At 36.1% G+C, this 13,588-nt stretch overlaps 1 protein-coding gene across 1 annotated transcript; it reads right to left on the bottom strand.

Annotated features, from left to right (window-relative positions):
- Nucleotides 1–8: 8 nt before the first annotated feature.
- On the bottom strand, nucleotides 9–11,935 carry chrng (cholinergic receptor, nicotinic, gamma). The gene is made up of 12 exons (XM_048164682.1): nucleotides 11,842–11,935; nucleotides 8,891–9,027; nucleotides 8,761–8,805; nucleotides 8,555–8,676; nucleotides 8,177–8,332; nucleotides 7,843–7,940; nucleotides 5,228–5,428; nucleotides 4,758–4,872; nucleotides 2,434–2,548; nucleotides 1,950–2,196; nucleotides 664–797; nucleotides 9–508 (listed from the first exon to the last, which is right to left on the bottom strand). The coding sequence occupies exons 1-12, from the start codon at nucleotides 11,903–11,905 to the stop codon at nucleotides 317–319; spliced, it is 1,626 nt and encodes a 541-aa protein (XP_048020639.1). The 5' UTR covers nucleotides 11,906–11,935; the 3' UTR covers nucleotides 9–316.
- Nucleotides 11,936–13,588: the final 1,653 nt, after the last annotated feature.

Below are 13,588 nucleotides of genomic sequence, written 5' to 3'. Positions count from 1 at the left end.
AGAAAATGTTATCTTTTTTATTTTATTTTCAGAAAATCATCAACTGTTGAATCACTACACAATATTAAAGCTGACTGACAAGCAAATAATATCACATTCATAATTATGAACTGATCAAAGTCATTTTATGTCTCAGATGGCTTTAGATCCAACCAATTCTCTTCTCTGGAGACCTTGAATCACTTTCAGTAGGCCTGCAGCACAAACTGAGAGTTCCTTTGCCACAGTACAGCAAAACTGTTGGCTTTTTATCTCCGGAGTATCTTCAACAAAGTCCTCCAGCTTTTCAAAGCTGCGCTTTCTCTGAGTCTTGTGTTCAGCCTGTGATGTCTCCAGGTGAGATTTCAGGTAGGTATTTTTTGGGGTCTCCAGGGAAGGGCTGGGATGGCGCCTGGTTAAAATGTCCCATGAGGAAGATTCCGATGGTGCCCAGTATAAACAGCAGCGCCATGACGATGAAGCACATCCTGTCAATCACCCTGGCAACCAGAAACCATTCTTCATTTTCCTGCAGAGCGAGAAAAAGGATGTTGGGAATGCAGACGTCAACAGGTTTTTCTGGGATTGGAAAGTTAAACTCTAACACAAACAAACTGATGTTTATTTTGTAAATGAAAGACACATTCAGCCTCATGTTTAAAGAATTCTGGAAAAGTGACTCACACTTTGAAAGTCATTTCGATGCTTGGCAGTTTCTGCAATGTGTTTACAGGAAGACACACACTGCTGCACTTCTAATGAAGCCGAAGCCAAACTGGATTCCAGATCCTGTGCTGTGTTTCCTCCTAGACCATTTTCTGAGGTCAAACCACAAAACAGCAAATTAATGCCTGCAACCATTTGGGGTAAAAAAAACAGCAGAAAATGTTATTTAGTTGTATTTAATAGGAAACATTTTATTTAATAATATATCGTTATTTAAAATGTTCAACATTTAGTATTAATATTTTTTATATATTATTTATTATAAATATTTATATACTATTAAATACCAGTGTTATTTTAGTTTAGATTTATTACGGTTTATTAATATTTTGAATTAGCTTTTTTTTTTTTTTTTTTTGATTTTTAGTTAATTTTATTTTTATGTTTAGTATATCTGCATTTTAAATATTTCTCTTCAGGTTTAATTTATTTTTATTTCAGTTTATGTTTTTGTTTTATTATTATTAATATTATCATTTTCCATTTAATAACTTTAGTGCTTCAAGGTACACTTTTTTTCAGTTTATTGCCAAGGCAACATTTCTAAAAGTTTTCATTTCTCAAGTTTTTCATTTAATTATTTTATTTTATTTTATTATTTTATTTTATTTATCAATGTTTTAATAGTTTTAATTTGTTAATGATACTAACCTTATTGAATACAATAATTATTTTAAAGATATTAATATTAATATTAAATTAATTTTTTTTTTTAAAAAAGTATCTTATGCTAAGGCTAATTTATTTGGTCAACACTACAGTAAAAAAAAATTATTGTAAAAAAAAAAATAATAATAATTGTAAAATATTACTACAATTTAAAATAAAAGTTTTCTATTTTAATATATTTTAAAATGTAATTCATTCCTGTGATGCAAAGCTGAATTTTCAGCATCATTACTCCAGTCTTTAGTGTCACATGATTCTTCAGAAATCATTCTAATATGATGCTTTGCTGCTCAAGAAACATTAATATCAATGTTGAAATTATCAGTTGTGCTGCTTAATATTTTTGTGGAAACTACGATAAATTCAAAATTCTTTGATGAATAGAAAGTTCAAAAAAACAGCATTTATTTAAAATCAAAATCTTTTGTAACCTTGTCTTTACAGTTACTTTTAATCAATTTTATGAATCATTACAGAATAAAAGTATTAATTTCTTTAAAAAAGAGGAGGTAACCTTACCAACCACAAACTTTTAAATGGTAATGTATATAGTTTGTTCATAACTGTTCACTCACGTATTTTCTCCAAAGTGTTCTTGAGCAGCCCCTTCCTCTCCTTCAGTCGACTGAACATCAGCTCAGAGCGTGCTGTTCTGAACATGTATTCATCAGCCTTTGCTATTAACCCCAAAGAGCTGCGTCTCCTGCGGCGAAGCGGGGTGCCGTTACCCAGGGCAAACATTTTAAAATCCCCTTCCTCCTGCTCAGGTGTCCAGCGCTGCATCGTCATCCTCAGTAGACGGGGAAGGATGTTCAGCAGGACCTGAGTCACCCCAAAATGGAGGGGAAAGTGATTATAGACCTTAGCACTACATGTATGCATTTGGCAAATTTATGCTTTTAGCACAAAGTGATTGCATCAAGATGTACACACAGTACATTTCCTGGGAATCAAATCCAAGACCTTCACGTTCCCAGCATCATGTATAATAATAACTTACTCATTCTTTCCTTATGGATTGGACAAAAAGCACAAAGAGGTTAGACAGTTCTGTTGTACCTTTCTGATGGTGTTGCTCATGGGGTGGGTGTTTGGAGTTCGCAGAGAGACGTTCAACACAACCACACAGTTCATCACAGTTATTGTGGTCACGGACATCACAAACATCAGATACCTGCCAAAAAAAAACACATATTTCTCAATGGGGGCTGGAACAGCACGATTTCACTACCTGAATTAGCTCTTATGCTAACCTTTTCTATAAACCACAAACACACAGACAGTCTACATAGCACATCCACAGATCTCCCACAATCTGTTCACTAAAAAATGGCAAGCACTTTCTCAAACTGCCAAGCTCTAATCTGATTGGCTGGTTTGAAATATGAGCAAACTATCTACCCGTGTTGTGGGTAACGCATTTCAAGTAAAGTGAGTTACGTAATCAGATTACTTTTTTTTAAGTAATTAGTAAAGTAACACATTACTTTTAAATTTACAACAAAATATCTAGTTACTTTTCCAATTTATTGACTGACAGCTCTCCTGTTCCCGTGTTGAGAGAAATCGGGAGTAAGTGCAGAGGTGTTGTGTGTGCTGTGTAAACATGATGGTTATTCTAGACTAGTTCTAGACTAAATGTGAGCGTGCATTTACTCATTTACTTCTTCTCCTGCATCCATGTTCTTATGTATTCCAGAATGGTGGCATGCTGAAAGGCTTGTTTGTTTGAAATGTGCCCTCTATTGTACAGGCTTGAATTTGCATTTCCTTCAGCCTAAGGCTTATTCATTTCACTTTTTATATATATTTTAAAATGCAATTCATTGCTTTGATGGCAAAGCCGAATTTTTAGCATCATTACTTGTAGTGGAAATTTTAAAATGTGCATGTCTCCTCCAAAAACACTATCAAGGTTGAATTATGTATTCTGAAATTCTGAACCTCTGTTGTATGATTTGTGTGAAACTTTAAAGAAACCTTTCACCTTTGGGGTCGTTATTTTTTGGTTGGGAGGCAAGGCAACTGAAAAGGATGACATAAATAAGAAAGCAGGGGTTGTCACATGAAAGGTGGAACAGAGTTTTTTTTTTTTTCGTGGGCAGAATATGGGTGAGAATAAGGTTTCAACCTTAGAGATTAGGGGTATAAGAGCAACAGAGAAAAGCTGTTATCTATCTTTCACTCTACCAGCTCTCTTAGAGCTTGTATGACTGTCTGATCTTTCTTGCAAGAAATAAATTTTTAAAAGACATTTGGATTGAGTTTGTGTTTTACACAGTGAGTTTGGTGATTTGTTTATTTTTGCCACAACATTACTCCAGTCGTCAATGTCACTCAGAAACCATTCTATGATGATTTGATATTCAAGAGAAATTTCTTATTATTTTCAATGCTGAAAACACTTGTGCTGCCTAATATACTATTTTTCAGGATTCTGTAAAGAACAGGAATTTCAAAAGAACAGCATTTATTTGAAATAGAAAACTTTAGTCACAATGTAAATGACACTTTTGATAAATGTAATGCACCCTGGCTAAATAAATGTATTAATTATCTTACTGACCCCAAACTTTTGAACAATAGGCTACTGTAGGCGTATGTTTTATCTTTTATTACATACAGGCCACCTACACACTGTAAGTTTCAGGAGTGACAACCGCATTTAAATGCGGGAGTGAATCCCCTAAATTACATGTGTGTACGGAACACGACTCACTCTCGAAAATGCGATGATTGACAGCTTGGAAACCATAGTGACGTTCTGGCGTCTCTCGTGTTTGGTATCCGTTATCGTGACCAAAGTAATATTAAAGTGACAAAACACTCGTTATTTTCAGCAATTTAACTAAACGCACTAACACAGTCGACGGAGGCGTCGTGTTTTGTTTATGCTTGTATAGCCAGTTTCACACAGTGCGCCGCTTTCATTCTGTGTTGCCATGGTCACTCATTATAAGCTTGTTGTTTAAGCTCGTCTCATAAAGCAAACGGGTTTATTGAGTTATTAAAGTGAGCAGACATGAATCGCGATTTTCAGCATAAAGCATTTGGATAGGCTTGTGCTTTCCTTGTGAATCGCCGCGCATACACGAGAGACACACGTTACACTGGTGTCATTAACAACTAGTTGTTCAGTTCGGTTCCGTACACACTGCATAGAATTTCTGTAAATGCGGTTGTCACTACCTGTATTTATCGGGAGTTAATACGGTTGTAACTCCCGTATTTTACTGAACTGTGTGTGTACAGAACGAGATTAAGCACTAAAAGGTGAACTGACAACCGAATTTAGCTGCAGAGTGTACGTGGCCACATTGAATACAAGTTTACCTAAAACTGCTGAAAAAAGGTGTGATGAGTGAATAAAAGCACAGACTCACTTTCCAATGAGAGGAACAGCCTGGGAGGTTTCTGGCACTTTCTTGGCGATAAGGAACAGGAAGACAGTCTGACCGAGCAGGATTGCAATGGTCATTGTGCATTTCTGTCCTCCAGCTGACAAAAACAAATAATTGAATCATCAATAAACACGCAGATCATAACCCAGTCAGTCAATTGCCACTATGAACAGTCGTAGAGAATGAGGGATTCATTTCATAACTAAATGTCTCATCATTTGATTAAATAGATCTCTTACTGTAAAAGTTACTAATTCACTTCAGTTTGATTATCAAAATGCAAATGAATTAATGTTTATCATCAAATGGATGAAAACATTTATTCACAGGTTTCTCCATCCTGGTCAATGGCCCTGCATGACATCACTAGACCCACTTCATGTTTAGTTCATTTCTTCTGTAACTGTTGGATTTTGACCATGACATCTGTAGCATTTGCTATGGAGTCTGACCTTTGGCCGGCAGGAAGTAGACGAGTAGCCCAAGAGATGAGAAGAGGACACAGGGCACGATAATATTGATGACGTAGAACAGGGGTTTCCTCTGGATTATGAGGAAGAAGATGATCTCCTGGTGCTCCAACTCATCTGGGCTGTATCGATTATTCACTATCTTCTTAGCAGGACGGTGCTTAATAATCCATTCCCCATTCTCTGGCCAATCAGGGCACAGGACACAATTCATGTTAATGAGCATAATGATAATACTAATTATAGTTTGCTAAGGCAAACGCTACTGTAACTATTCCTACTTGTAATCAACTCTGAATCAGCTTACAAAACTGCCAGCTTTTCCATATATTTAAATAAATATATATAATATAAAATGAAAATAAAAATTTTAAAATAAAAAAAATTGCTGAAATTTCACTTTTTCACAGTGACTTGACTTTATATATACATATATATAGTCACTGTGAAATAAAGTGAAATTTAAGAAAAAAAAATGCTGTGACCACACTTTTAAAGGGATTCTTCACCCAAAAATGAAAATGATCCCATAATTTACTCACCCTCAAGCCATCCTAGGTGAATATGACTTCTTACAGACGAACACAATCAGAGTTATATCCTGGCTCTTCCAAGCTTTATAATAGTAGTCAATAGGGCTCAAGATTTTGAAGCCTGAAAGAGTGCATCCATAATAAAATAATCCATACGGCTCCAGGGGGTTAATAAAGGCCCTATGAAGTGAAGCAATGGGTTTTTGTAAGAAAAATATCCATATTTAAAACTTTATAAACTATAATATCTGGCTTCCAGCAACAGCCGTACACAAGTCTAGTTCCGGCGGAAAAGTGACCTCTGACCTGACGTATGACGAAGGATGAAGGAGTAGCATAAGCTTAGGTAAGAGAAGACACCTCTCACGGTTCAAGCAAAAAGGGCTGGGCAACAAACTCAAGCTCCTCTTCTCTTATATCGAAATCCTCAGACAATTCTCTTAATTCTTGTTTTAGACTTCTAATATGTGACTGGTGTTTTGTTTTGTTCTATCCTCTGTGTTTCTGGTGTCCGTCAATACGTCATGCTTCGGGTCAGAAGTCGCTCCTCCGATGGAACTAGACTCGTGTACAGCTGTTGCTGGAAGCCAGTTATTATAGTTTATAAAGTTTCAAATATGGATATTTTTCTTACAAAAACCCATCACTTTGCTTTAGAAGGACTTTATTAAACCCCTGGGACCTTATGAATTACGTTTATCATGTGCCCTAGATTATGTTTTTAAAAGATGTAATATAAGTCTAAGGTGTCCCCTGAATGTGTCTGTGAAGTTTCAGCTCAAAATACCCCATATATATTTTTTTTAATTTATTTTTTTAACTGCCTATTTTGGGGCATCATTATAAACGCACCGATTTATGCTGTGGCCCCTTTAAATCCCGTGCTCTCCGCCCACAAAGCTCGCGCTTGCCTTAAACAGTGCCAAAGTTTACACAGCTAATATAACCCTCAAAATGGATCTTTACAAAGTGTTCGTCATGTATGCGGCGGATTATGTGAGTATTGTATACTGTTATATTGTTTACATTGATTCTGAATGAGTTTGAGGCTATGCTGTGTGGCTAAAGCTAACATTACACACTGTTGGAGAGATTTATAAAGAATGAAGTTGTGTTTATGAATTATACAGACTGCAAGTGTTTAAAAATGAAAATAGTGACGGCTCTTGTCTCCGTGAATACAGTAATAACCGATGGTAACTTTAACCACATTTAACAGTACATTAGCAACATGCTAACGAAACATTTAGAAAGACAGTTTACAAATATCACTAAAAATATCATGATATCATGGATCATGTCAGTTATTATTGCTCCATCTGCCATTTTTCACTGTTGTTCTTGCTTGCTTACCTAGTTTGTTGATTCAGCTATGCACATCCAGACGTTCTGCCCTTGTCTAATGCCTTTCATAATGATAATGTTGGGAACATGGGCTGGCATATGCAAATATTGGAGGTGTACATATTTATGATCCCGACTGTTATGTAACAGTCAGTGTTATGTTGAGATTCGCCTGTTTTCCGGAGGTCTTTTAAACAAATGAGATTTATATAAGAAGGAGGAAACAATGGAGTTTGAGACTCACTGTATATCATTTCCATGTACTGAACTCTTGTTATTTAGCTATGCCAAGATAAATTCAATTTTTCATTCGAGGGCACCTTTAAAGCTTGGAAGAACCAGGATATTTTTTAATATGACTGTGTTCATCTGACAGAAGATCGTAATATACACCTAGAATGGCTTGAGGGTGAGTAAATCATGGGATAATTTTCATTTTTGGATGAACCATTCCTTTAACCAATTAGCAATGCTTTGGCAAACATCCACAACCCAACATCATTGTGGTGCCAAATTTATGGTAAACAGACACGATGCAACACAGCAGACGCATTTTTCTGACATGGACAGAAGTAGAATATAAATGTTAATTTTACTAAAGAGGCTTACAGGAAATTACTGACTTTCACAGCAGTTAACCGCAGTTAACACCCAACAACTGAATTTTACAGAAAGAGCAATGACTTGACGAAAAATAAGGCCCTACATGAGGTTTAGTACCAGTAAAAGCTTCTGGATCGATCTCAATCCATTCCATAGTGATGTTATCCTCATCTGACAGCATCAGTTTAATTTCATTGGAATTGTATGTCTGAGACCTGCCAAAGCAATCAGAGTGAAACCCAGCATAAAGCTACTCATCCTATTTTCATGTATTTCCACTAGTGCTATCAAATCGATTAATCGCGGTTAATTGCAATGAACCACATATAACATAATAGTTTGTAAATATACACACACACAAACTTTTATGTTAGGTGCGATTAATTGCGATTAATCTATTTGACAGCAATTTCCACCGGTCACCACTGTCGGACAGACGGATCAGCCGTACCTGAACACCATGCTGCAGTTCTGCCAGTCGAAGGGGAAGTAGTTGACTTTGATGCCACAGGAGCTTCGGTAGATGGCAGGGGGCAACCAGACCACGCTACCGTCTGGATCTATCAGAGCGTTAGTGTAAAGCGCCACCTCAAAACGCCCATCCACACTTTACACATAGTACACACACAAAAAAAAGGTGTGTCATATTGGATGGGCTAAAATACTCAGATTTGTGAAAAGGTTTCAAACATAACAACTAAAGATACAGTGAGATGATGATCATGATGATGATTTTTTTACTTTTATTAGTGATTTGGTTACATTTTGTGTATCTGCCTGTTGGATAATCTGCGCAATCAAAACAATCTTCAATAATTCAATCACTCACTTGTTCTCCAGGCCCACATCGGGCAGCCAGATGGCTTTAGAGGGAAGACGCATTCGGGTGATGTTCTCATAGGCCTCAAACCCTGTCCTGTTAGCCCAGCGGAGTCGATAATCACGCCATTGCTAGACAGAGAGAGAAAGAAAGAAAGAGATTTTGCTCTGAAATCACTATATACTGGACAAATACACAAATGCGATTTGTCTTACCATCTCAATCCAAACGCAAGTGGTGAGGGTCTCCTCTTTCTCATTCTGAACATGAAAAAAGATGATAAACCATAGTGTCACATATATTTACACATATATTTACCTTGTGTAAACACAGACAGAGCTTTACCAGAGAAATGAGGTTGGTGAGGGTCATCTTGATCTTCACATCAGTGATGTCACCGTAGTGCTCCATAGGTCGTATGTTTTTGTTGTATCCTACCATTAGATCTCTGTGCAGAGATCCCTCCAGATTACAGACCACATCTAAAACAGACAAAGGTACAGCATTATACTGTCAATCTAATCCATCATTTTATTATTCGTGAAAAAAAAAAAGAAGTTATTGTACCTTTGTTAAAAAAAATCAAAAACTTGTTCAATTAACTAAATTAAATTAAGCAAAAGTTGCAAAAAAATTATGTTTTGTTGAATAAACTAAATAAATCTAGGTTCCTGTGTCAGGTACTAACTAAAATTTCAAATCATGACAACTTTCAGAGTGTTTGGCATGGTAATGGGTATGACATTGTTGATAGGTTTGGTCTTGGCGGAATAGATCTGCTACGCTGCTGCTGCTGCTGCTGCTGCTGCTTTTATTCAAGTACGGGACACGACACGTTGCTGTGAGCAAGTAGACATGCTGCTGCTGTACAAAAGCGTACATGAATTACCAGTATCAGATCTACAGTATACAGGTGGAGTTGGGGAAGTTGGAGGGTTTCTGAAACGCACTGCTCTGCAAAGGCAATGCTACCAAAGTATTTTGAAGGCTGAGCACACAAGTTCATTGGCTACTGATACAGCATGAAACCAATCAGCTGTGCCCTATAGATAACGATGTGATTACGAGCAGGTTGAGTTAAAGGACCTATTAGTCTGCGCCATCTAGAGTTTCATGACAGAACTGTGTTAATACTAACAACTACAACTTTGATTGTTTTCATTCTGTAGTAAAGCTGAAGTACAGTAAAATGGTCTGATGTTAATGTTTTTTTTTATTATAGTTAAACACGACCTTTAATGTAAAATTGTTAAGAATTGCATAAAGCACAACATGTGTTTTGAACTTAAAGAGCTAAAGATGCAGCTATTATTTACATTTAAAGGGAAAGTTTAAAGGTGCCCTAGAATTAAAAATGGAATTTATCTTGGCATAGTTAAATAACAAGAGTTCAGTACATGGAAATGACATACAGTGAGTCTCAAACTCCATTGTTTCCTTCTTCTTATATAAATCTCAAGACCTCCAAAGAACAGGCGAATCTCAACACCGACTGTTACGTAACAGTCAGGATCATTAATATGTACGCCCCCCAATGTTTGCATATGCCAGCTCATGTTCAAGGCATTACACAAGGGCAGCCAGTATTAACGTCTGGATCTGTGCACAGCTGAATCATCAGACTAGGTAAGCAAGCAAGGACAATAGTGAAAAATGGCAGATGGAGCAATAATAACTGACATGATCCATGATAACATGATATTTTTAGTGATATTTGTAAATTGTCTTTCTAAATGTTTCGTTAGCATGTTGCTAATGTACTGTTAAATGTGGTTAAAGTTACCATCGTTTCTTACTGTATTCACGGAGACAAGAGCCGTCGTTATTTTCATTATTAAACACTTGCAGTCTGTATAATTCATAAACACAACTTCATTCTTTATAAATCTCTCCAACAGTGTAGCATTAGCCGTTAGCCACGGAGCATAGCCTCAAACTCATTCAGAATCAATGTAAACATCCAAATAAATACTATACTCACATAATCCGATGTATGCATGCAGCATGCATGACGAACACTTTGTAAAAATCCATTTTGAGGGTTATATTAGCTGTGTGAACTTTGTTTATGCAGTGATAGAGTCGAGCGCTCGGGAGGGGGCGGAGAATGCGAGCAATTAAAGGGGCCTCAGCCTGAATCGGCACATTTCTAATTATGCCCCAAAATAGGCAGTTAAAAAATTAATTTAAAAAATCTATGGGGTATTTTGAGCTGAAACTTCACAGACACATTCAGGGGACACCTTAGACTTATATTACATCTTGTAAAAAAACGTTCAATGGCACCTTTAACAAAAAATTAAAATTCTGTCATTTACTCAACCTCAAGTTCCAAGCCATTTATTCTTACCCATATTCTTCAGAATATATTCTTTTGTGTTCAGCAGAAGAATGATATTCATACAGGTTTGGAACTACTTGAGTAAATGATGACAAAAATTTTCATTTTTGGGTGAACTGTCCCTTTAAGGCACACTTAATAATGCCTGAATGCCTTTGCATTAAGTAACAAAATATAAAAAGCAAGTGGTATTTAAAGGATAATGCAAGCACAATTTCAAGATTGTAAATGATAAAAAGATATATTTTGTGCATAATAATTTGAAATAAAAATATGAAAATCTACACCAACAGCTGACATCATTCATCCACTAAAAATCTTGAGACCACTTTAAAAGTAAAAACTAATTGATCAGAAAAACGTTAGTTCTTGAGTTCTTTTGCATTTATATGCAACTTCCTTGAAATTTTTATAATGCAATGACATTCATACATATATGTGTCAAGTGTGACTTGTGTCCAAATAAAATTAATGGGTAATTAAAGGGCTTATTTATTCCTAGGGTTCAAAGTTTTTAGGTTTTTTTTTTTTTTCCTCAGAACAGTCTTCCTCTTGAACTTTAGTCTTATGTGTATATGCACGCATTACACCTTCAGAATTAAACGTTAAACAATCTCTTATAGTATTAACATTTATAGACATGACAAGTTTTATGCAATGCTTGTGTAGAGCAACAAAGATTTAACACCCTATTTAACACCCTGTTTGACAAGCTGACACTCACTAACTTTAACACTTAACATATAATAGCAGAATATGATCATGTGTATGAGAGACCAGTGATGCCATAAAGGATTTATTCTGCCAGAATTTAATTACTTTTCCATTTGCTTTCTACAACACATTTTTTGTGACAATCTGCATTGTCACAATCTGGATTAGTTCACTCAGTAGCTGGATTTTAAAATTAAGCTTTAGAACAAACCCATGAACTCAGAAAAACAAATCGTCTAACCTGAGAAGAAAAGAGATAGGAGGGACCATAACCAGACAGATTTTGATGGAGAGTTCTGATCCATGTCTGATATCCTCAAAGAAGCATTAGTGAAGAAAGGTTCTCCAGCATCTGTTCAGTATGTGAGGGAAACACAGTTGTTTAGGAACAGGAGGAGTTACGGGAAAAATAGGTGTGGTTCCAAACTTGAATCCTCATTGTTATTTTCAGAATGCCCACAGTCTGTGCCCATGCAATTCCTCACATTGTCAGCTGTCACTATACACACATGCACTCGCACACACACACACACACATATATCAAAGACCTCAAAGCGAGGTCACAGGAACTAGTTGTATTCTCTCTATCTGTCTCGATTTCTTTCTCTGATGTAAAGCTGAAAGATAGGGTAGGGTTACAGTATTTCCCATAGGTCAGTGCACAGATGGTGTCCCAGGAATGATTTGTGAATGGACGTGTGTCATCAGCTGTCCTGTGTTCATCACTGTCTAATGATCGTTGTCTGTGGAGACAAAGAGGATCATAACACCATACATTCCTTCATTTACAAACAGAAGTTGGTTTTACTTCCAATGAAGATCTTAAGATGTTTTAGTGAAGATATTATGCATGTTAGAAAACTAACAGTCTTCGGTTTTCTGGAATATTTGAGTGTGTGAGGAGATCTGTGAGCTGTACTGTGGATAATGAGGTGCTAATGGGGATCACATCCTCTAGTGTATTATTTTAAACCTAATGACATCTCTAATGGCATAAAATTATGGCAGCTGCACTTAGTCTAATGTATGTTTTAAAGGTGTCAAGAATTGAGAAATCAAATTTTCCTTGATCTTTTGACATGTAAGAGGTCATTGTAGTATAAAACATCTTGTAAGTTTCAGAACTCAAAAAAAATTCCTCGTTAGTCGAAAAAAGCTGGACAGAAAACAGGATAGAAAATAGCTTATTATTTCTAAATTCAGATGCTTTTTATGTAAAAATATTGATAACATTATAAGTGGACCCCAGAGAACATGCATAAAATAAAAAAATGCAGTTCATGACCCCTTTAAGATGAGATGGATTAATGATACCTGCCCATTTTTCTAGTAAAGTCTTTTACTCTCAACTGATTTGTTAAAAATATCATGTGTTGCCCCCTGCACCACTACAGTCCTCCACCGTTAAGTGTTGAGGTTTATTTTTAATACTTTGGAATTCTGGAATGATGGATTCTAGACTGCTTGTTTGTTTAAGGATCAGAGATACAGGCCTTATTCAATTAATTCAATTAATTAATTCAAAATTATTCCATGGAATAGAGTAGAGTAGAATAGAATACTTTGTTCCATCTGGTACTACTGTTGACTGAGATTGCCAAGAGATGGATTAAAATGGGATTCTAAAAAAAAGTGTGGGAGGAGCTAGTTCATCTAATCTTGTCAATCATTACTCAAGAAACAGCTGTTTGCATTACTAGTGTGCCAGTTCTTCTGGCATCCCTCTATCATCACATCTAATGCATCATTTCTATTCATTCATATGTCCAGGGGAGCTTTCAGTACTCAAATTGAGTCTCAAATCATACTCAAGGATTATATAAACATGCAAACCCATGAAACTGCAGTTGGTTGGCACTAAAAGTAGATTTATATTGCTCTGAATAAACTACTTAAGCATACTTCTTCAAGGGAACATAATAGGTGGGAACAAGGAGCTGCAACTGTCAACTACCAAATGACAATGCAGCATGGAGTATTTTAGTGTC

The sequence above is a fragment of the Megalobrama amblycephala genome, linkage group LG17, assembly GCF_018812025.1.
Source record: "Megalobrama amblycephala isolate DHTTF-2021 linkage group LG17, ASM1881202v1, whole genome shotgun sequence".
Taxonomy (NCBI): Eukaryota; Metazoa; Chordata; class Actinopteri; order Cypriniformes; family Xenocyprididae; genus Megalobrama; species Megalobrama amblycephala.
Note: the sequence above shows the minus strand (reverse complement) of the source record. Positions and strands in the feature narration are given on the sequence as shown.

Bases quoted from the DNA above. Each gene is read 5' to 3' on its own strand.
- chrng (XM_048164682.1), bottom strand. From the start codon at position 11,905: ATGGATCAGAACTCTCCATCAAAATCTGTCTGGTTATGGTCCCTCCTA. The intron at 9,028-11,841 runs GTTAGACGATTT...TGTCTGTTTTAG, and splicing joins CCTATCTCTTTTCTTCTCAG to ATGTGGTCTGTAATCTGGAG. The intron at 8,333-8,554 runs GTGAGTGATTGA...CTATGTGTAAAG, and splicing joins GATGTGGGCCTGGAGAACAA to TGTGGATGGGCGTTTTGAGG.